This window comes from Canis aureus, chromosome 1, assembly GCF_053574225.1.
Source record: "Canis aureus isolate CA01 chromosome 1, VMU_Caureus_v.1.0, whole genome shotgun sequence".
Classification (NCBI taxonomy): Eukaryota; Metazoa; Chordata; class Mammalia; order Carnivora; family Canidae; genus Canis; species Canis aureus.
The window spans coordinates 102,467,165-102,489,778 of record NC_135611.1 but is presented as its reverse complement, the minus strand read 5'-3'; the positions used below and the strand labels follow the sequence as shown (position 1 = coordinate 102,489,778).

Here is a 22,614-nt window from a genome sequence, read left to right as displayed (position 1 = left end):
CCCAGGTGGAAGGGGAGAACTGGTATCCCTGGGTTTTTTTGACTTTGGAATAAATGTATCTTCAAAGGGGTCCAGGGCTCTTAGAATGGGTAAAAGCTTCTCATTCTCATTCCCTATCCTATCTCGGGACCTATGGGATACAATGAGGTATGAAGGATGACTTGATTGATTTCATATTATTTCTGAACCCTTATTGGGAAAATGATCCCCACTGGCCGCCATTGGTCCTCTCCTTCCTGGGACTTGCACGTCAACAGTGCTGAAAGGTAAGACTTTTGTTCCACTTATCTCCCTTTGGTTTGATTATCCAGGTCCAACAAGGATAATTTCTGCTGACCTTCATTTTTTTTTTTTTTTTTTAACCCTAACCCTAACCCTGCCCGTACTCTGCTGACCTTCAATGGGTCTTTCTTCTCCTGGCTGTCTACAGCCCATCTTCTAATCTAGAAACATACAAAATTGAGTACTAGATTATCCTGAAGAAAACAAAGCACTGCACTCCTTCCTCCCTTCCCCCAGCCAATCAATCAAACAATCAATCAATAAAACCCAGTTGCCCAGAAATTAAGCACCTTTTCATGGTTTCCATATGACTAAAGGAAAGCCATCAGGCCATGGAGCTAAATTTGAGTCCACCTGACATCTAATATTTGGACAGATTGATTTCCATCTCTACTTTCTGAGTAAGATAGAAAAAGCTACATCATCACTATGTACCGATAATCCCCACAGACAATGCCTAAGGCAGTCCAGGTAACTATAACAGAATACCAGAGACTGGGTGGTTTATTTATCTTTTTAAGATTTTATTTATTATTCGTGAGACACAGAGAGAGAGGCAGAGACATAGGCAGAGGAAGAAGCTGGCTCCCTTTGGAGAGCCTGATGCGGGACTCGATCCCAGGACCCCAGGATCATGACCTGAGCCAAAGGCAGTTGCTCAACCACTGAGCCACCCAGGTGCCCTGGGACTGTAGTTTAAACAACAGTTATGTCTCCCAGTTGGAGGCTGGAAGTCCAAAATCAAGGTGCCAGTGATTCAGTTCCTGGTGAGAGCCTGCTCTTTGGCATGCAGACAGCTGCCTCCCACTGGGTCCTCACAGGGTAGAGAGGGGAGCCATCGTGGGATTCCAACCCTCCAGGCCTCATCTAAACCCAATTACCTCCCAAACGACCCCCCTCTAGATACCATCACATTAGTGGTTAGGGCTTCAATGTATGAATTTGGATGGAACACACGCATTCATTTGATAATAGATGGTGATCTAGAACCAGCTCAGGGAAATGAGACCATAGATTTACGACTGAGTCTGCCAGCTGGGAGGCAGGAGGCTAAGTCAGGAAGTGAGGTGATGACCAGCAGAAAGAGCACCGGCTCAGCACCAGGCACCTCTGTGTTCAGAGCCTGAGTCTGCCCCTTCCTCTTCGCTGGACCTGGAGAAGTCACTTCACCTCTCTGTGCCCATTTCATGTGGCTAAATGCAGTCACAGATGTTAAGCACTTTTTAATGCAACCTGAGAGAACCAGTTCAATAGTTCTTTCTGCTTCTATCCACCCATACACACGCACACACACACATACGCTAGCATAATTATCTCTAAGTAAGAATGCAATTATTATTACTACTACTACTTATATAATATTACTATTTATTTGTTTTTTTAAAAAGATTTTATTTATATATTTGAGAAAGAGAGAGCATAAGTGGGAGGACGACAGAGGGAGAGGCTGAGCAGGGAGCCTGACGCGGGATTCAATCCCAGGATCCCAAGATCACGACCTGACCAAAGGCAGACACTTAACTGACTGAGCCACTCAGGTGCCCCCAGATTACTATTTCTAACATTTATAGAATGTTTACCTTGGGCCAGGAATTAGGCTAAGTCCCCGTCCCCAAACTCATTCTCTTCCTTCATTATTGCCACAGTTCCAAATGGGATATAATATCTGCATTTTTCAGAGGCATTGTGAGTTCACTGACCAGCTCACGATCACCCAGTTAGTAAAATATAGCCAGGATATCACATGTAACCTGATATTCCTGACAAGTTATCACCTGATTAAGTGATATGGAGGATGGTTTTGTGAGCTTCTCAAAATCAGGATTCTCCACTAGCAAACATAGTAGAAGTCCTCGGTATGGAGGAAACCTTACCACAACCCCACGACCAGTATCAATATTCCCATTTTGTGGGTGAGGACATGGAAGGTTTACGGAGGACATTGGAGAGATCTGAGCTTGAGTTCCTGCACCCACTCATCAGCTACATGAGGTCTCGAAAATTACATGCTTTCTCTTGTGTGATCTTCACAGACAACACAGGGACACTTTTCTGATCTGAGAGGGCTAGTGTGAAGTCACTAGGGCTAAAGACTCGACACCTCTTTTTAGAGTCAGGAACGGGTAGTCTCCCCCTCTCTTCCTAGCATGGCCGAGGAATGGCTCGTGACCCTTCCCCGGCTCACTTAAGCTCCGTCCAAAATCAAATGCAGAGACTCCAGCATGTCACAGAGTTCTGGATCTCAGTCCCTAACTGCCCACCACCACCCACAGTGGACTCTACTGCCCAGCCTGTTCCTGACCCCCAGCATCTCATTTTGTGTTTGGTTTTCTACCTGTGGCTCCATCTCCACGATCCCACCATTCTGTACCACGTCTGTAACCTTGGCCGCCACCACGCTGACTCTTCTTCTGGACGAGCTGCTGTCAGGAATCCTAGGTAAATATCTTGCCACACTCTGATGGCTTTGGACTAGGAACTTTGGTGCGGAAACTTTGAGCATGAATTTCTGAGCATCTCCAAAGATGGATCAGATATGCTCACCCCTCAGGAACTCAGGCACTGACAGAGAAGAGAGACAAATAGAAATTATATTAGAGATAAGGGATGCCTCATAGTGATGATGGGGGAAGGGGACAGTGGGGATATTGAGAGAAACCCTAAATCATGCCTGCAGCACCACAGCCATACTTCCCAAAGAAGACAGGTTGTTAAATGTGTTGAGCTGGGGAAATCCATTAATTAGGACTATGTCTTTGTGTCGTATTTGCATATCATGTGGTATATCTTCTTTCTCAGGTATGATGACCAGGTTGTCAACGGATGGTAAGTGAGAGGATTCTGGTGTTTCTCTTCTCTTACCTACATGGTCATGCAGATTTAGAGAGTCATTTACATTGTTACTTATCTCCTTAAAATAAAATAAGTATTTTATTTACTCATTTATTTAGTGTCCTATTGATTTAGGAAAAGCCATTCAGACAGCATCCAGTTCCATTGTGTTTCTCTGAGTTTTTTTTTTTTAATTTTTTATTTATTTATGATAGTCACACAGAGAGAGAGAGGCGCAGAGACACAGGCAGAGGGAGAAGCAGGCTCCATGCACCCGGAGCCTGATGTGGGATTCGATCCCGGGTCTCCAGGATCGCGCCCTGGGCCAAAGACAGGCGCCAAACCGCTGCGCCACCCAGGGATCCCTTCTCTGAGTTTTAAGGTGATAGAAAGCTTTTATTACCGCATGGCAGAGCTGGAACTCTACCCAGTAGTTATTATGCTGTAGATTAGATTTTTTAAAAGATTTTATTTATTCATTCATGAGAGACACAAAGAGAGAGAGAGAGGCAGAGACACAGGCAGAGGGAGAAGCAGGCTTCATTCAGGGAGCCCGACATGAGACTCGATCCCCAGTCTCCAGGATCACACCCGGGGCTACAGGCGGCGCCAACCACTGCGCCACCGGGGCTGCCCTTATGCTGTAGATTTTTGAAGACATAAAAATAGTAGGTGCACATTGGAAAAGTTAAGAGGACATACCATTAACGTCAGCATCTCCTCCTCATCCCATCCCAGGTATGTCTAGTCTCTGGTGCATTCGTACCAGAACTCTTCACACATACATATGGTTACCCTCAACGTTTTGAGTTAAAAACGTTACGCATTTCAGAATTTGCCTCTTCTTTCAAACACCTGAACAATATTTCACTCACTCTCGTGTAATTGAATGAGTCTCCTCTTCACAGAACTTTTGCTTTCCTCTTATTTTCATTTTGCATCTGCTTCAGTTTGTGTCTATGCTGCTGCGAGCAATGCCACAACATTCCTGCACTCTTTCCTTTTTCTTGTTTTTCTCGTTGTTTGCATTGACTTACGTTTGAGAGAAACTCCTAACAGGGAAATGGCTGGGTCAAAGGGCATAGGCAATCAAAATTTGGACAGAGGTTTAATACATTGACACTCCCACTAACAGCCAACAAGAATGCTTATTCCCCCACATGTTTGGCAACATGGGGAATTATGGAACTTCTTGATCGTCAGTGATGGGATGGCTGAAAAAACCGGGTCCCCATTTTGTACACCAGAATGAGATCCTGCCATATCCATGTACTACCCACACTACTGCTTATATTTTTCTTTAAATGGACTCAGTTTTTTTTTTTTACCTGCAAATAAACTCAAAAAGGAAACAAGACACCACATGAGTCAGTAGAAAGCCAGTATCTTTTGTTATAAGCAGACACTGTAAAAATAAATATAGTGAAAATAAAATGTTAGTAAATTATAATGCGATACTGGTTTCTACCGAGACTCTCCCTCTGAAGCCTGTTCTCCCCACTTTGGTAGAAAGAGTGTTGGAGAGGGAGTAACAGACAAGCCAACATCATTTTTGAGACTTCTTGTGGGCTCACAGGGGAATTGTAAAGGGAACCACCCCCCACTCTCCCTCTGTGTGGGAGTTAAAAGCTGTATTGGGCTCCCCTGAGATCTCCTTGGCCATCACCGAGGGCTCATGAACCACTTCCCAGGGGATGCATTTGGCCCCAGACGCCCAGGCAGAGTGGGTGTGAGCTGGCCTTCCAGAAGCATATCTGCCTGGAGCTCCAACCTTTACCAGCCGAGTAACCAGGGACAAGTCTATCTTCTTCCCACAAACCAGGGCTAGTGCTTATGATGTTAAGGCAAAATATATGAAAAACTCAGGTGCTAGGGAGCCAGCTAGAGCTGGCCCAACTCTGCCCACCCCATACTCTGTGGGTTCTGAAGTCCAGATCTCTCTTCACCAGTTTTGCCCCTTGAAGAAAACAGCTCTCATTAGTCAACAAGAATGCTTATTCCGCCACATGTTTGGCAACATGGGGGATTATGGAACTTCTTGATCATCAATGACAGGATGGCTGAAAAAAAAAAAAAAAACGGGTTCCCATTTTGTACACCAGTAAGAGATCCTGCCATATCCATGCAGAACTCTCCTCCATTGGTTCCCACGAGAAATCTGAGAAATTGCTTGTATCTGCAAGTGATGAGATCTGAAGAGGATTAGAGAAGCAATAGAGGTCAGGACCCTGAGTAGATGGCATTCTCCCATTTCAAGGGTTCTATTCTGCTCCTTCTTCTTTCCTTCCTCCCTAACTCCTACTCTAAGGCAATCCACCTCATCCATAAACATCAGCCCCCTGTGGACCAGACCCACCCTCCTTGGAAGGCAGCTGCACTCTAAAAAAAAACTAAAATGTGCTACTTATTCTATACACCAAGTACCTGCTGGAAAGCCAAAGATCAATGTAATAAAGCTATTATTGGGCATGATAACTTAATACCTTCAACCTGAGCCATAGGCTCATGGAGGTGAAGATCATGTGACCACATATACAGATGGGAAAACTGAGGTCCAGAAGGAAGCAGAGCATCAGGGGCAAAGTGGCAACTAACAAAAGTTTCATTAAGCACCTTTAAAAAGCCAATGTGTGTTCAGGGCTCTGCTTGCATTGTTTCTTTAATTCCCTAACAGAGGTAGATGCCATCATAACCCAAAGTGACCCTATTTGCCCAGGACATTCCCAGTTTTAGCATTAAAACTCTCTCTCCTGGGAATCCCTTAGGTCCTGGACAAGCCTCAATGGCTGTTCATCCTGTTATAATTCCATTTTTATGACGAGGACACTGAAGCACAGAGCAGTGGGGTAAGTTGCTGATGGTCCAAAAGCTAGTATGTGTAGAGCCGAGATCTGGACAAGGATCCAAATCTTTCAATGCTGTGTCACTGTTCTTGGGATGAAGTCTGAGGGCTTTGCATCATCTAGCTCCAGATACTCTTGGGTCACGGTCATCTGATACCATTGTGTCCCCATGGAGGGGGTGAGCTCTTAATCCTTCCAAAGCCCCAGGCTCCTTCCCACTCAGGACCATGCCTACCCTGTTCCCTCTGCCTGGGATGCTTTTTTCTTTCCGCTTCCCAACATCCTCACACAATTAACCCTACTCATGTTTCAGGTTTCAGACACAGCGACAAAGCCTCCAAGATGCCCTCCCTGGCATCCCCAAAAGGTCAGCAACCATCAGCACCTTACAGGCTCCCACTGTAGTCTGCAGGTTTATCCAAACACACTCCCCTTGCTCATGCTCAGTAGATGACCTTCATCACTGCTTCTCTGACTAGACTCCCTGAGCAGAAGGACCTTGCCTATTTTGCTATCCAGGTGTCCTCACCCCTTGTACATGTAGATACTCCATTAGGTTTCATGGGAGAAGAAGACTGCATGATGGAGTATGAGTCTTCTCCTGCCTCATATCCAGTAGTCCTTTTTTTTTTTTTTTAACTTAAAGATTTTATTTATTTATTCATGAGAAACACAGAGAGAGAAAGAGGCAGAGACACAGAGGGAGAAGCAGGCTCCATGCAGGGAACTCGATGTGGGACTTGATCCCGGGACTCCAGGATCACACCCTGTGCTGAAGGCAGACGCTAAACCACTGAGCCACTCAGGTGTCCCTATCCAGTAGTCCTTCTATCTCTGCTCTCTGCTAACTGGTCAGGGACACTTACTTGCTGGTATCTGGACTCCTAGTCTTAATGCCAATTTCTTTCTCTACTCTGCACCTCCATCGGAACCTGGCTGCCTGCACTCTCCCCTCCAGACAGATCAGAAGAAGAAAGTGAGTACTGTGTCCTTGAGATTATATTACTGTGACCCCCTCTGGGCCTTGGAATTTCTTAAAGATTCTGGGAAAGGGTTGGCCCAGACACTCACATTTAGACATTGGCCTGGGGTCAGGAGCACAGTAGATACAGATAGACTCCACCAAAGGATCTAAGCTGTGGTGTGCTGGCAGATGTTTAACAACTGTCTCTGTGAGGGATGGGGTGGGAAAGAGAGCTTCTCTACTTCTCCTCCAAGGCAAAGATTTGTCCGTCTTTTAAACCCACAGCCTAGAAAAAGGTCTGGGAACACAGCTGGACTATACAAATCTATCTATCTATCTATCTTTTTCTTTCTTTCTTTCTTTCTTTCTTTCTTTCTTTCTTTCTCTCTCTCTTTTTCTTTGTTTCAAGATTTTATTTATTTATTCATGAGAGACACAGAAAGAGAGGCAGAGACATAGGCAGAAGGAGAAGTTGGCTCCCCACCACAAGCCTGATGTAGGACTCAATCCCAGGACCCTGGAATCAAGACCAGAGCCAAAGGCAGATGGTCAACCACTGAGCCATCCAGGTGTCCCTACACAAATGTTTCTTAAAGGAAATGAATGTTCTCTACTACTAGGAGAACATAGTAATGTACTGCTAATGCATGGTATTTTTGTTAATTGGAAGGAGTCGAAGAGAAATAATATTGGAACATCTACCTCTGTTATATTAGTGAATTTTTACAACACTATGAGCCAGATGGAGCCCAAGTTAGAAGTCATGGTTCCCTAACTGGCTGATCATCAAGAAAATGAAAAACAAAACAAAACAAAACAAAACATGATTTTCTGTGTTCTACCCACAATTTTTGCATGAGAATACCAAGGGGTGGGATCTAGGAATCTGTTCTTCAAAAGGATTTGATTCAGATGGTTTGAGAACCACTGAGCTAGAGCGTGAGTTGGCAAACTACAGCTTGGCCCACTTCCTTTTTTTTTTTTTTTTTTAAGTAAGGTTTTATTACACCTAATCACACACATTCATTTATGCATCCTCTATGGCTGGTTTCTTGCTGCCAGGGCAATTGAGTAGTCACGACTATGACTGCTGACCTGCAAAGCCTAAAATAGCTACTATCTGGCCCTTTATAGAGATATTTGTTGGGACACCTAGGTGGCTCAGTCGGTTTAGTGTCCGACTCTTGATCTCAGCTCAGGTCTTGATCTCAAGGTTGTGAGTTTAAGCCTTGCGCTGGGCTCCACAGTGGGTGTGAAGCCTACTTTTAAAAAAAGATAGAAGGTGATGTTTGTTGACCTCTGAACCAGAGCAATGCCTCTCAGGATCTTTGTTTAGAATTAAGATCCCAGCTTTGCACAGTGACAGTATTGTAGCCAATGAGGTTTATCCAAGGCAATAATTAAAATTAAGATCCATCTCAAATCTACCTAAAGAGTCAAAGCATCTGGGGTGGAGCATCACATAACCAGATTGTTTAAGTGGGGTCCATCATAATTTATGGGGGTGAAGTGAACTAATAAAGAAGTGGTGCTTTCCCCTCCATCTTCATTCTTTTTTTTTTTTTCCATCTTCATTCTTAAGTCCCACTTCTACTCTCCCCTTGAGAAGGAGAGGCAGTGATTCACTGGTACCCATCTGCTTTGCGTCATTGTGTGGCTCTTCTAAACACCCTCAGTGACTGTATGAATCTTCTTTCACTTATAAAGCAAGGTAATGATGTCCATGCTATTTTAGGGTAGCTTCCCTATGACTATGAGGTAGATAAATATTTATCTAAAATTTAAAATAATTTTTTTTTAAAAAGTGCACAAGAAAACTGGTGAAAACCAAGTACATTCTATTGTCTGGGTACTGGTATGGTGCCAATGTCCATTTACTGGTTTTGATAATATACTATGGTTTTTTAAGATGTTGCCATTGGGAAAAGCTAAATGACAGTTACATGTGACCCCTTTGTACTATTTTTGCAATATTTTACGAGTTTATAATTAATACACAATAAAAAATTGAAGTTTTAAAATTATTTAATGAAGGAATAATGGAGTGTCCTTGGAGCAGTGTTAATGTTATTTTACTCTCTTGCCTACTCTTTTCCATACTGAATCCCTGACCTCTGGTTCCACTGTACCCTCCAGTGAAAAGTAAGTTATTTCTCCTTTTCTAGGGGTAACTGGGATGTGTTTGGGTGTTATGAAGTATATAGGAAGCAAGAAGGGGAAGGGCGTCTTTGAATTGTCCAATTCAGGGCCCAGGTTGAGAGAGACCCTCTGAGATCTCATTATACTGCCCACTGACCCCACCTCTGAAGGAGGCTCAGGATGAGCTGTAGGAGTCCACATGCCCCTTGAGGCTGTGGGGAAAATTGAGAGAGGGTGTCTGAGACTCAGGTGGGTCCGAGGCTGCAGGTATGACTGGGTATGTGAGCACATACACATCCAAGGTTCCCAGATTTTATCAGATTCTGAAAAGCCAAAGACCACTGCCCCAGAATTCAAGGATGTATTTTTTTTGGGTAAGGTGCAGCCTACTCTTTCCTGACCCTCAGGAGAGAAATGAGATAAAAATGAGTCAAGGGGATCCTTTGTTGATAATCTTTCTAATCTCTGGGGGACAAATCCCTAAGGAAAATGGGTACCTAGAGATTCTGACAGCCTGGATAAATGTCTCCAAAGGGGACAAGTATAGTAGAAGTAACCCGCCCTGGCCTCCAGCACCTCATGAAATCTGGTGGATACCCTCCTTTCCCTCCTATGGGAGGGTCTCTTTTGAGAACCATCAGGTTGGAGTGAGCTAAGAAGGGGCCATTAACACTTTGCTGGTCCTCTCCTCTCTGTTTTTGTTGATGCCCAACGACCTGCCTGTACTGGATGTTCTCCTCCTTGCTGCTCACATCTCAACAGTATTGAAAAGTAAGATTCTTATTTCATGTTGCCCCCCACCCCTACCCCTGCTTTGTTCCCTTTCTTATCTCTGCTAAGGGGTCCACTCCCAGCCATGGATCATCTCTCAGAGAACTTTTTTTAAAACCCAGGGACTTGGGGGGTGGGGGTGAATGGATGACAGGCACTGAGGGGGGCACTTGACGGGATGAGCACTGGGTGTTATTCTGTATGTTGGCAAAGTGAACACCAATAAAAAATAAATTTATTATTAAAAAAATAATAAAAAAATAAAACGCAGGGACTTGAAAAAATAGCTGTACTACTTTGACTTTTAAAAAGGTGGGGTGGTCCTATGGGAAATAAGCCCCCTCCTCAAATCAGGAATATAGGCAATGATATGGCAATGATGGTGATTACAGCTAGCATCCCTTAAGAATTTCTTAAGTGCCAGGCACTGGAAGCAGCACCTCTAAGGTGTCATGCCCGTATTCTCCCACAAGTTCTTCACAAAGTAGACATTATTTGTCCAAAGTCTGTAGGGGTGCTGACAACACTGGGACACTCTACACAAGGAGAAGGATGGATGGCTGCTTCCCAGCCTAACCTTGCTCCCATACAAGTTCCTCAAGCCATTCAATTTCCCCTCCAACCCAGACAACAAGGATTTTTTTATTTTTTAAGATTTGATTTATTCATTCATGAGAGACACAGAGAGAAAGAGGCAGAGACACAGGCAGAGGGAGAAGCAGGCTCCATGCAGGGAGCCCGACATGGGACTCAATCCCGGGACTCCAAGATCACGCCCTAGGCTGCAGGTGGCTCTAAACCGCTGAGCCACCCGGGCTGCCCACAACAAGGATTTTGATGGTCTCCCCAGTTCACTGTCAAGTCCTACCACACCGCACCTGGGCTCTGCTCTCATGTGCTCCCAGTCTCCCCACCTTCTAATCTGATTTGTTTCCTCCTTATGGTCTCATCTTTCATGACCCTTTGGACTCAACACTCTGGACTTTGTCTGCGCCCATCATCTTGCTTCCTCAACCACCCTTTTTTCTGGATGGGCAACATCAGAAATCCTAGGTAAGAATCTCACTCTGGGCATGCCCTGGGATTTTAGTGGGAAGCTTGTCTGGCAAGAATATTTTTCAATAATCAGTATGGGCAGGGACCATGCAGGGTAGTAGAAACCCCAAAGATGAATCTGCCATGCTTCTGCATGTACTATGTAAACTTATAGTCTGGTGCAGGAGATGGATGGTTATAATGCAATATAGATCACGGTCCTGAGGGAGGTGCCAATGAAAAAAGGTGCCTGGAATCTAGCAGGGTTTCTCAGAGGAGAGGTAACTTATGGTGAGCTTGTCAAACTCATGGACCCAAGAGCAATTTCCATGCTGCCTTTTGTAATTCAGTTTGTGCATTGTCTTCTTTAGGTTTGCTGAGCCTCCAGGTGTTGAGTGGTGAGTAGTGATCGTGCTGTATGGGCCTTTTATTTGTTTTTACTTCTGTGCACAGAAACACAGAGTTGCTTCCTTTCTCGATGTTGGAAGAGTCTTTAGAAATCACTGAACCTCACACTCTCTCTCATCATCATCACAAACAGCATAAGTGGCTGATCAATACTAACTAGCTCCTCTGTGCTAAGTCCAGTTCTAGGTGTCAGGGAAGAGTAGGGAACCAGGCAGAAAGAAATTGGTGCCTGTGTGAACTTGCATTCAAGTGAGAGGAGAAAAAAGACAAAATAAGTAAAGAAGTAGGTTAAGTGTCTGTTGGGTGTGGATGGGTCCTGTGAACACAGTGGAGAAAGAGAGATGGAAAGACAGTGTGGGAGCAGTTGACAGGTTTTTAGTGGGCGGTGAGGGAAAGTAACATTTTAGCAAAGACCTGAATGAGGTGAGGGAGCCAGTTGATTGCACAGCTGGGCCAAGGGTGCCAATGCCACCAAGCAGGAGAGTGCCTGGGGACCAAGGGGCAGCAAGGCCACCGCATCCCCTCCACTTCACATCAGAGGCCCCCAGAGGCCCTGCCTCCACCCCTTCCCTGCTTCCTTAGTGATTTCCTCTCCTCCTCCTTCTCCATGTTCATCTTTAGAAGAAACAAGTGGTTGCAGGGAAGAAGGTAAGTCATGGATCTGCACGTTTTCCTGCCTAAAGGACAGCGAACTCCTTCAGCCCGGTTTATGAAAAAGCTGCCAGAAGAGGAGAAGCCTCCAGGTAATCATGGGCAGAGCTTTAATACCCGGGAAGGTGTCCTTGTGAAGGGCATCCAGAGTCCTCAAGCTACCCTGTTCCTTCGTGCTGCCCATTGGTGCCAAGGAAACCCAATACACTGAGGTAAATGAGGGACACATTCCTGTTACCCCTGGAAATTACACATCAATCCCAAGAGTCAGAGCCAAAAGCCAAGAGAGGAAACCAGGCAATAAAAGTGAGCCTCCAGGTGGCACAGATAGTGGCCATAAGCACTTTAAAAAGCTTATGTTTATTAAGTTCACAAAAATAGATGGAGAATTTCACTGGAGAATTATAATTTGTTAGAAAAAATAGTCAAATGGCAAGTCCAGATTTGAAAATATGTAACTGAAATGAAGAATTTGATGGTTGGGCTTAACAGCAGAAAACAAGATTAGTGAGCTAGAAAACAGGTCAAGAGGAATTACTCAAAGTGAAGTGCAGTGGATAAAAGAATAGAAAAAGCACAGAAAGCATACTGGTAAAAATAACCATCAAGCAACAGATTTTTAAATTTCTGAGGAGCGCCTGCCTGGCTCAGTCAGTCAGAAGAACATGCAACTCTTGATCTCGGGATCATGAGTTCAAGTCCCATGTAGAGGTTAGAGATTACTTAAAAAAATAAAATCTTTTAAAAAAATGTATTTATTTATTCATCACACACACACACACACACACACACACACAGGCAGAGGCAGAGATAAAGGCAGAGGGAGAAGCAGGCTCCTCGCAGGAGCCTAATGTGGGACTCAATCCCAGATCCCAGGATCAAGACCTGAGCCAAAGGCAGCTGCCCAACCGCTGAGCCACCCAGGTGTCCCAAAAAAATTTTTTTTAATTTTATTTATTTATTCATGAGAGACACACACAGAGAGGTAGAGATATAGGCAGGGGGAGAAGCAGGCTCCCCGTGGGGAGCCCGATGCAGGACTCCATCCCAGGACTCTAGGATCATGACCTGAGCCAAAGGCAGATATGCATCCACTGAGCCACCCAGATATCTTCAAAAAATAAAATATATTTTTTAAAAAGTTCTGAGAACCCCAAGGGAGTGAGTATAAAGAAAACCACTTCTAGGGATCCCTGGGTGGCGAAGTGGTTCGGCGCCTGCCTTTGGCCCAGGGCGCGATCCTGGATACCCGGGATCGAATCCCACGTCGGGCTCCCGGTGCATGGAGCCTGCTTCTCCCTCTGCCTGTGTCTCTGCCCCTCTCTCTCTCTCTCTCTGTGACTATCATAAATAAATAAATAAATAAATAAATAAATAAATAAATAAATAAATAAATAAAAATTTAAAAAAAAACCACTTCTAGGAACATCATCACAGAACAGTTTAAAACCACAGACAAAGAGAATATTTTTGAACCACCCTCCTATAAGAGATCTGTAAGAGAGAGACAGAAAATTTGAAAGAAAAATAGGGAGAATTCTATCATAATAAGTATATCCCTGAGCTGCTAACCTAAAGGAAGCCAGCATAACTATTCTGACACCAGACACTGCAGGTTCTGAGTCAAGAAGTATTTCTAGAGATGAAGAGGAGCATTGAAATCGATAAAAGGATTAATCCACCAGGAAAATATGTCAGTTCTCAACCTATTTTCACCCAGTGGCTGGTTTTTACATAAAACAAAAACAGGCCAAACTACAAGAAGAAATAGATGTATCCATGATCATAATGGAGAACTTTAACACCTCGCTCAATAGATGGTGGAATAGGTAGATAAAACAATATCAAAGGTCTAAAGAAAAAAAAGGTCTAAAGAGCAACAAACAAATGTGACATAATTGATGCAGAAAGAACTCTGAACCTGACACTGAGGGAATGCACAGCCTTTTAATTATTTTTATTTATTATTATTATTTTTTTATGCACAGCCTTTTAAAGTGAACATGGGATTGTTTTTTTTTTTTTCTTACCAAAACTGGCTGCATTTTGGTTCATAAAACAAGCCTTGGTCAACTTCGGATTGAAGTCATTTAGAGTATGCTCTGTAAGTGCAGTGGAGTTAGGCTGTAAATCAATGAAGTATTAGGAAATCTAAACTTATAAATTAATAAGTAAATAACCCATTGGCCAAAGGAGAAATCACAAAATAATCAGAATTTTGAATTTAATGACAGTAAGGATATTGCTATCAACACTTGGAGGGTACAGCCAAAGCTTTTTATTTTTTTGAAGATTCATTTATTTGTTTTAGGGGGAGGGAAGGGGCAGAGGGAGATGGAGAAAGAAAATATCAAGCAGACTCCCAGCTGAGCGTGGAGCTGGACACAGCCCCAAGACCCTGAGATCATAGCCTGAGCCCAAATCGAGGTGTCCCAAAGCTTTTATTTTAAAGATTTTATTTATTTGTAGGAGAGGGAAAGAGAAAGCGCGTGGATGAGTGAGAGGAGGGGCAAAGAGAGAAACAGAGGGACAAGTAGACTACCCGCTGAGCACAGAGCCCAGCTCCACATGGGGCTGGACGCAGGCTGGATATTGGGCTCAATCCCCGGACCCTGAGATCATGACCTGAGCTGAAGGCAGATGCTTAACCAACTGAGCTGCCCAGGTGCTCTGCCAAAGCTTTTTAGAGAGAAATTTATCATCTTAAATGTGGACATTAAGAGAAAGGAGGGAAGAAAGGTGAAAATGCAGGAAACCAATGGTTTGACTACCTAGCTAAAGGATTTTGAAAACGAGAAACAGATTAAACCCAAGGAGGAGGAAGGAAATGATAAAAAGCCTGTGAAAAAAAAATATGATAGAAATCAACAGTGCTAATAGCTAGTCTTTTGGAAAAAAACTAATACAAATGTATTTCTCTAGCACTGCTGATAAGAAACCAAAAAAACACAGGAGAAACAAATCACCAAAATCAGGAGGGAGGGGATGCTGCAGGTATTAAAAGAACGATAAAGAGGATAGTTTGAAACACCTTATGCCGATAAAATGGCAAGTGTAGACAAAATGGACAAAATCCTAAGAAAACTCAAATGACCAAAAGTAAAACAAAAGAAGGTGAAATATCTGAATAATCCTTTATCAAAGACATTTAATCTTTAATCAAGGAAATTTATTTTTTTAATAAATTTTTTAGACTTTATTTGACAGAGGGAGCATGACTTCACACACAAGCAGGGGGAGCAGTAGGCAGAGGGAGAAGCAGACTCCTCACTGAGCAGAGAGCCCAACGTAGGGCTTGATCCTAGGACCCTGAGATCGTGATCTGAGCCAAAGGCAGATGATTAATCGACTGAACCACCCAGACACCCCTAATCTAAGAAATTTAACCAAACAGACTTCCCACAAAAACACACAGGGACACCTGGGTAGCTCAGTGGTTAAGCATCTGCCTTTAGCTCATGTCGAGATCCCAGGGTCCTGGGATCGAATTCTGCATCAGGCTCCCCGCAGGGAGCCTGCTTCTCCCTCTGCCTCTGTCTCTGCCTCTCTCTCTGTGTCTCTCATGAATAAATAAATAAAATCTTTAAAAACAAGCAAACAAACAAACATACTCCCAGGGTGGATGCCTTTAATGGTAAACTCATCCAAACACTTAAAGAGGAAATCACTGATCTTCTATAAAATCTTCCATAAAATTAAAAACAGGCATCTTCCAACTTAGTTTGAGGCCAGGATAACCTTGAAAGATTTGACAGACACCCTTTAAGAAAGGAGAATTTCAGGTTAATCTTCCCCACAAACATAGATGGCAAAATCCTAGATTCAATATTAGCAAATTCAATTTGGCAAGGTTCTTTAACAAACAAGCAAAAACCATGACCAAATTGAGTTGATGCCAACAATGCAAAGGTGATATATGGAATCCTACCCTATTAACATAAAGAGGGGAAAAATCATTATCATCTCAACAGATACAGAAAAAATATAATAAAATCCCACGTCATTCATAGTTACAAAATAAAATCTCAGCACACCAGGAATGGAGGGAGCATCTTCATAGGACAAGGAGGAGCTCCCAAAAATGTAACGGGAATAGCCAGTTTAATGTTAAAATATTGGAAGCAGGCACCTGGGTGGCTCAGTTGGTGAAGTGTCTGTCTTTGGCTCAAGTCGTGATCCCAGACTCCTGGGATCTAGTCCCACATCTGGCTCCCTGCTCAGCAGGAGTCTGCTTCTCCCTCTCCCCTTGCTCATGCTCTCTCTCTTTCTCTCAAATAAATAAATAAACAAAATCTTTAAAAAATAAAAAAGAAATATTGGAAGCTTTTCCCACCTGGAGCTTGCAAATGGTTCTTGCAGTTAGCATTTCCATTGTACATTACACTGGATGGTCCATCCTGTGCAAGTCCTTCCCAGATGAGAGATATGAACTAAAAGTCACAAAGACTGCAAAGAAAGAAAGCAAACTCATCTTACACAGACATGACTGCACACACATGCAATCGTAACATGATTATCATAAGAATTTGAGGTTTTCTGCATATTTTGCTAAAATATTTAGAATGAAAAAAGCAGGAAAGAATGTTGGGGGAGGTGAGAAGGACATTTGCACACCACGTTAGGTCAGAAGCAGGGAGGTGACAGGGTCCAATTTGGGTGTGAGGAAGATCCTCCTGGCACAGCCTCCTGGCTGATGGCTTCAGGGACAGAAGTGTGGAGCAGGAGGCCAACTGGCAAGGCTGGTGCCTGGGGGTGGAGAGGAGGGAGGGGGAACCTACAGCTGTAGGCCAAAAATTGCAGGGGCAAGCGGAAATGGGGTGTGAAGTTCAAGAAGGGCATGGGTTTCCAGGCAGGAAGGGCATGCCTTCAGCATGCATTCTTTCCACCGGGTTCTCCCAGAGAAGCTTTCCCCAGCCACCACCCCCAAGAAACCACCAAGCAAGTGGACCAGATGGAACATGTTGAAATGCACCTACATGATGGTCACCTTCTTATTCGTGTCCTACAACAAAGGAGACTGGGTAAGAAGGAGCTTCTCATCTAAGGGGGGATGGGGAGGGAGGGGGATGGGCAGAGAGAGAAGAAGGTACAGAGAAGGAAGGGAGTGAGGGGTAGGAGAGAAGACCTCTCTCAGTAAATTGAACGCCCCTCCCTCCTTCCCTCACTCCCTCCCTGTCTCCACCGCCCCCCTCCTCCCTGCCTCCATCCTCAGGCTTGGCTACAAGCCACTCCCTTCTATACTAACACAGCCCCAGAGAGTACTATGAAATACTATCATTCATTGATTCATTCATTCATTCATTCTCTTTGTCTCTGACTCTGCCTCTCTCTCTCTCTCCACATAAGGTAGGTTCTTAAGGACCAAGTAATTTGCTAAACAGTAAAAAGAGGTATAGGGGTAGCCGTAAGGGGCCAGAGGCATGGAATAATGACTACTGGGAAGAAATGGCCAGTAGTCATTCATTTCATCCATACATTCAAATATTTATATATGCAGCAGGTCCCTCACTGGATGCTGGGGAGCATAAGACCCACAAGGTCCCTGGACCCACAGAGCTCACATGATAGGAGGACAGGCATGAAATGAGTGATGAGCTCCAGAAAAGGAAGCAAATCAGGGGACCTCTCACAGCATGTAGGGGAGTAGGCTGCTTTACCTGAGAAAGCAGGATGAGGTTGTAGATGCAGCCTGCCTTGAGGATTTTAGGGATAGCTGTTGTGAGTGAAGGGAACATACAATGCAAAGACCCTGAGGCCAAAATGCATGGTTGTGCCTTTGAGGAACCAAAGGAAAATCTGCACGAGTTGAGAGGGGCAGAGGGATCTGTGTCCAGATCACAAAGCGGCCTCCTAGATCATGGCAAGAAGGAAGGTGGAGAGCCATTTGCAAGCTCTGATTTGAAGTCAAAAAGGTCACTCTGGATGTTGTGTGTGGACAGTAACATGGCATCAGGGCAAGAGTGAGAGCAGAGAAACAGAGAAGGCCTGGGTGATCCCAGCAGGATACATGGTTATGGTAGTGGGCGTGATGAGGACCTTTTGTAGAGGTCCTTGTAGAGCAGTTTTACAAGGAAAAATGCTAGTGGGTTGGGTGTGATGGGTGAGGAAGATGGGACCAACAAGATGAGCTTTGGGCTTGGACTTGGGTCCTTGGTTAGACCAGTGGTTCTCCAATGGGAGGGTGACCTTGCCACCAGAGGATGCAGCAGCATCTGGTGATACTGTTGGTTGTCACGCCTGGGGATCCAGGAGATGCTACTGGCCTTTAGTGGGTGGAGGGCCAGGGATGCTAAACATCCTACATGGCATAGGACAGCCCCCACAACAAACAGTGATCTGGGTCAAAATGTCAGTAGGGATGAGCTTGAGGAACCCCACTTCTGGGGATGGGGAGAATCTAGGTGGAAGATGGGACAGAACATGGGTCACAACAAGAGCAAAGGAGAAGAGAGAGCAGGGAAGAGGACAGAAGGGAGGGAAGGAACGTGACCTGCCTCACCCCTACTGTGTCTTTCTCTGTTTCCGGTTCACTTCTTGGTCAACCCCCCAAGTGTTACTGCCACCACTGTAACACAGAAATGGACATCAGGTATGTCATGGCCGGGAAGGGCATTGTGTCCACTGCTGGGCTGGGAGGGCTTGCTCCTGGTTGCCTCAAGTTTGAGAAGGGAACCCCTGGTGGGTTAGAAAACTCCAATTGTAGAATTCCAGAGTTTTATGAAAAGTCCTGAGTTCATTGATTGTCCTGAACCTCAAGCCGATGCTTGACGTGGCCAGTAAAGAGCACACAGGTAGCGGGCCTTGGAGAGCTGGGGGAACTCAGTTATGAATCTGCTCAATGAATTTTATGTTGGATTTGTTTACCTTGTGGCAAAACAGACCTAACATAAAATCTACCAAGAGTTAACATTTAGTTAATTCACAATGTTGCACAACCTTCACCACTGTGGAGCTACAAAACATTTTCATCAACCACTAGTGAGCTCTCCGTGTCTCTGTGGATTTGCCTCCTCTGGACACGTGCTGGAAATGGAATCACACACCACGTGGCCTTTGTGTCAGGCTTCACTCACCTGAGCACCGGGATTTCAAGGTCTTCCAGGCAGTAGCAGGGGTCAGTGCTTTGTTCTTTCTTATGGCTGAGTAGCATTTCCAGGGATGAACAGAGCACATTTTGTTTATCCACCCAACAGCTGAAGGACATTTGAGTTGTTTTCACCTTTTGACTATTGTGACTGGTGCTTCTACCAACATCTGTGTACACTTTTTTGTTGCAACACTTGTTTTCAGTTTTTTCGGGAATATACCAAGTGGCAGAAATGCTGGGTCACGGGGTAATTCTGTTTAACTTATGAAGGAACTACTGCTGGATGGATCCTTGATCAGTTAAAACGGTTAAATAGTGAATTTTATGTGATGCAGATTTTACATGATTTTAAAAACTACAAAAAGTGGGGGAGGCTAGAGTTACCCTTAGGCTGTAGCTTGCGGCCCCCTGCTCTATATTGTGAGACCCTCTGGAGCAAGTAGTCGAACTGATCCATCCCAGGAACTCCAGGACACAGGGCAGACCTTATGTATCTACTCCTTGCTCCAACCCTGCATGGCTCCAGTGTGCCAGGCTGGGGGTACAGTGGAGCACAGGGTGCAGCGGGGCTGGGGGTGGGAGAGGCAGGGGAGGTCCCGGTGGTCACTGAGTGTGCTCTCTAGCAGGAGGGTAACTGGCAAGCAGCGGAGGAGCCTGGAAGGCCTGGTGATGGGAGGACATATGTAACTAGAGGGGCAGCCCTCTCCCAACTGGTGGCTGCAAGAACCCCTGGGAGGGGAAAGTACCTACTAGGGGTGACAGGGAGGGACCCCCCATCTCCTTGGGCCGGGGGATGTGCATTCTACGTGATGGAACAGCCCAGTGAGTAGGACGCGTAGGACCCAAAGCCAGGCGCACCCGCATTTCTCTGCTCTTTCATCCCTTCCTTAGGACGGACCCCTGCTGCTCCTTCTAGCAGACCCTGCTCATCTCAGCTCAGCAGTCGCCAGTCCCTCATCTGCCAGGTAGTCTGGCCTCCTCCGGGTCCCAAGAAGCTGGTCTGATCCAGATGACCAGTGTGGAGGGTAACAACATGGGTCCTCTGAGGATGACACTGCGGGAACGTGTCCCTGGGTCTGAGGGTCCGGACAGACCCAGGGGTGTGAGCATCTGCAGGGGTCTCCCCACAACTGCTCTCCATGGCCTTTCTCAACCTCCCCCCATTGTTTCTCTAATTAAACCTACACTAGTTGAAGCAGCTGAGGGCTCAGTTCTTCCATTCATGGGGGGGCAAGGGTGCCAAGAATCATAAATGCCACTTAATTCTAGCGACAACCCTGTAAGGAGCTTCTGTTATGCTGCCCACTTTGTAGGTGAAGAAACTACAGCCTAGAGAGATTGACAGTTTGCCCAAGGTCACACAAATGACAGTGCTGAGGTTTGACTCATTCCAAAGTCTGTTTTGTGTGTGTACAAAGATTTAGGTCTCCTGGGACACCTGGGTAGCTCAGTGGTTCAGCATCTGCCTTTGGCTCAGGTCCTGATCCTGGGGTCCTGGGATCGCATCAGACTCCCTGCAGGGAGCCCGCTTCTCTCTCTGCTTATGTCTGCCTCTTTCTGTGTGTCTCTCATGAATAAATAAATGAAATCTTAAAAATTAAGTCAGCTCCTACTCATAACCCAAGCAAAGTCATGAGCAAGCATGGAAGGACATTTTACAGAACACCTGGCTAGTACCCTTCAAAACTATCGAGATCATGGAAACAAGGAAAGTCTGAGAAATCAGTTAGCTGGGGAGACAGGGCAACTCCTTGCAACATGGCTCCTGCTGGACTCCCGGAATAGAAAAGGACTCCGGATGAGTGGGACAACGTGAATGGCCTGGAGTCCAGTTAATAGCATTGTTCCAACTTGAAGGATTTGTCACAGATGTGCTGAGGTCATAAGAGGTTAACAGTAGGGGAAGCTGGAAGAGGCAGGTGGCCACTCTCCACCTGCAACTTTTCTCCAAACATAAAATTATCGCCTATTTAAAAAGTTCAGAATTAAAACATCCAATTTTTCTGTGGCACTTCCTTGGATGAGCACCTGCCATAACCTCATCCACATCCCCCTCGCTCCTCCCACAAGCCAACCTCACACCTTCCACCCCCTGCTCCGGCGCCTGCTGCCTTCTCGTCCGGCTCGGAGAGTGACGTCACCACGCAAGAGGCGAATCGCGAGCCCGAGGTGTTACCATAGTGACCGCGGACCCGCTCAGCGACGCCCACAGTGAGGACCGAGCCCTGCCACAACTGACCGCCAGGTCGGCGAACAGGTCGACCCCTGTGGCAGGACTTGGCGAGTGAGGGGCCAGGGGAAGGAATCAGGAACGCCTGAGTCGGAGACTTTTCTCATTCCCAGGGGCCCTCTCGTTTCTCTGCCCCTCAGAGACTACAACACCCAGAAATCCCTGGACCTCTTAGGCCGTCCGGCTGGCGGTTGCCCTGGAGACAGAGAGACGCCGGAAGACCGACGCATGAGGCGGGACCAGGCTGGAAGGAGGGTTCCGATTGGCAGAGCCGCCGCACCGGCGGCTTTAAACGACCCGTAGGGCGGTGCGCATTGAGTTGGCCCTGCTCCCAACCTCGGTCCGTGGTGCCCGGGGGTCCGTAGGCCTCGGTCATTCGGAGGGGCGCCGGGTCTGCTCAGGCGGGGCGCTCCCGGCCTGGCTCCTGAGGCCGGAAGTCCGGGCTCGGAAGAAGAGCCTCGGGAGGTGAGTGCGAGCCGCGTTTCCCACACCCCGATTTCCCTTGGGATTCCAAAGCTTCTGGTCACGATCCGCGTGTGATGTCATGGTTCCCCACGGCGAGGAGAGGACAAAGTTGAAGAGGTCGTGGATTCTGACCCGCGCGCCCTCCCATTTAGCCGTTCCCCCCACCCCCCACGCGGGAAGTTTGGCCCCAAACTGTTTCATCCTCTGTGGGCCTCAGTTTCCCCTGTTGTGACATGACCTTTGGAGCCTCTCTACCCCTTACTAGCTCCAACCCCGGACGAGGTGCGCACTCTGTGCCTCAGTTTCCCCATCTGAATTAGGGATGATGATAGAATTTGAGTTTCTAATGAACCTTTAGACGGTGCCCCGCTCACAGTGACCCCTTAATGTTAGTGTCTGATTGTCATCATCATCATCATCATCTTTTGTTCAGGAATTTGGACAAGTTCTATTCCTCACCCAGGAGACTCAGTATGTTGACCTGAGAAGTGAATGCGGTGGGTTATGAGCGCTAATCTTGCCTCTCAGCACACAACCCATGAGTGTGCTCCCTGAGGGATGCTCTAGGGTTTGGTGGTGAGACGCTGGAATTCCAGAGACCTGCCCTTGTCACGTCCACTGCTCATTGGCCCTGGTCAGTTCTTGTCCTCGATGAGCTCTGAGTTTCCTCCAGTGGAACCTGCCGGGATGGACCTGCAGTTCTAGCTTCTTGTCCAGGCACTACTCTACCTTTGCTGGACCAGCTGTCTGGCAAGACTGCATCATCTGTAGGATAACCAGGGCACCGGTGCTTGGTTGACTTGGAGGTCACTTTCTTTTTTTTTTTTTTTTTTTAATTTATTTATGATTGTCACACAGAGAGAGAGAGAGAGGCAGAGACACAGGCAGAGGGAGAAGCAGGCTCCAT

At 45.9% G+C, this 22,614-nt stretch overlaps 1 protein-coding gene and 1 long non-coding RNA gene across 5 annotated transcripts; one reads left to right on the top strand and one right to left on the bottom strand.

Annotated features, from left to right (window-relative positions):
- Positions 1–391: 391 nt before the first annotated feature.
- EDDM13 (epididymal protein 13) lies at positions 392–20,210 on the top strand. Of its 4 annotated transcripts, XM_077913689.1 has the most exons (9): positions 392–2,721; positions 3,082–3,108; positions 5,880–5,960; positions 6,271–6,324; positions 6,916–6,933; positions 11,958–12,017; positions 16,825–16,946; positions 18,477–18,514; positions 19,904–20,210. In XM_077913689.1, exons 1-8 carry the CDS (start codon positions 2,441–2,443, stop codon positions 18,494–18,496), a joined length of 663 nt encoding a protein of 220 aa, XP_077769815.1. In that variant the 5' UTR covers positions 392–2,440; the 3' UTR covers positions 18,497–18,514; positions 19,904–20,210. The 4 variants fall into 4 exon arrangements, with proteins under 4 accessions (XP_077769815.1, XP_077769817.1, XP_077769826.1 ...); XM_077913691.1 differs by lacking the exon at positions 6,271–6,324 and having other exon boundaries at positions 396–2,721; XM_077913700.1 differs by lacking the exon at positions 5,880–5,960 and having other exon boundaries at positions 1,698–2,721.
- Positions 14,487–21,831, bottom strand: LOC144323384 (uncharacterized). The gene is made up of 3 exons (XR_013388811.1): positions 21,579–21,831; positions 16,259–16,371; positions 14,487–15,685 (listed from the first exon to the last, which is right to left on the bottom strand). It is a non-coding gene; the product is annotated as an uncharacterized LOC144323384 (long non-coding RNA).
- Between the last annotated feature and the right edge of the window lie 783 nt (positions 21,832–22,614).

What these genes read in the sequence shown, in the direction of transcription:
- EDDM13 (XM_077913689.1), top strand. Translation starts at nt 2,441, where the DNA reads ATGGCTCGTGACCCTTCCCCGGCTCACTTAAGCTCCGTCCAAAATCAA. An exon ending in GCTGCTGTCAGGAATCCTAG is followed by an intron (nt 2,722 to 3,081) that starts GTAAATATCTTG and finishes CTTCTTTCTCAG; the next exon opens with GTATGATGACCAGGTTGTCA. An exon ending in CTGAAGCACAGAGCAGTGGG is followed by an intron (nt 5,961 to 6,270) that starts GTAAGTTGCTGA and finishes CTCATGTTTCAG; the next exon opens with GTTTCAGACACAGCGACAAA.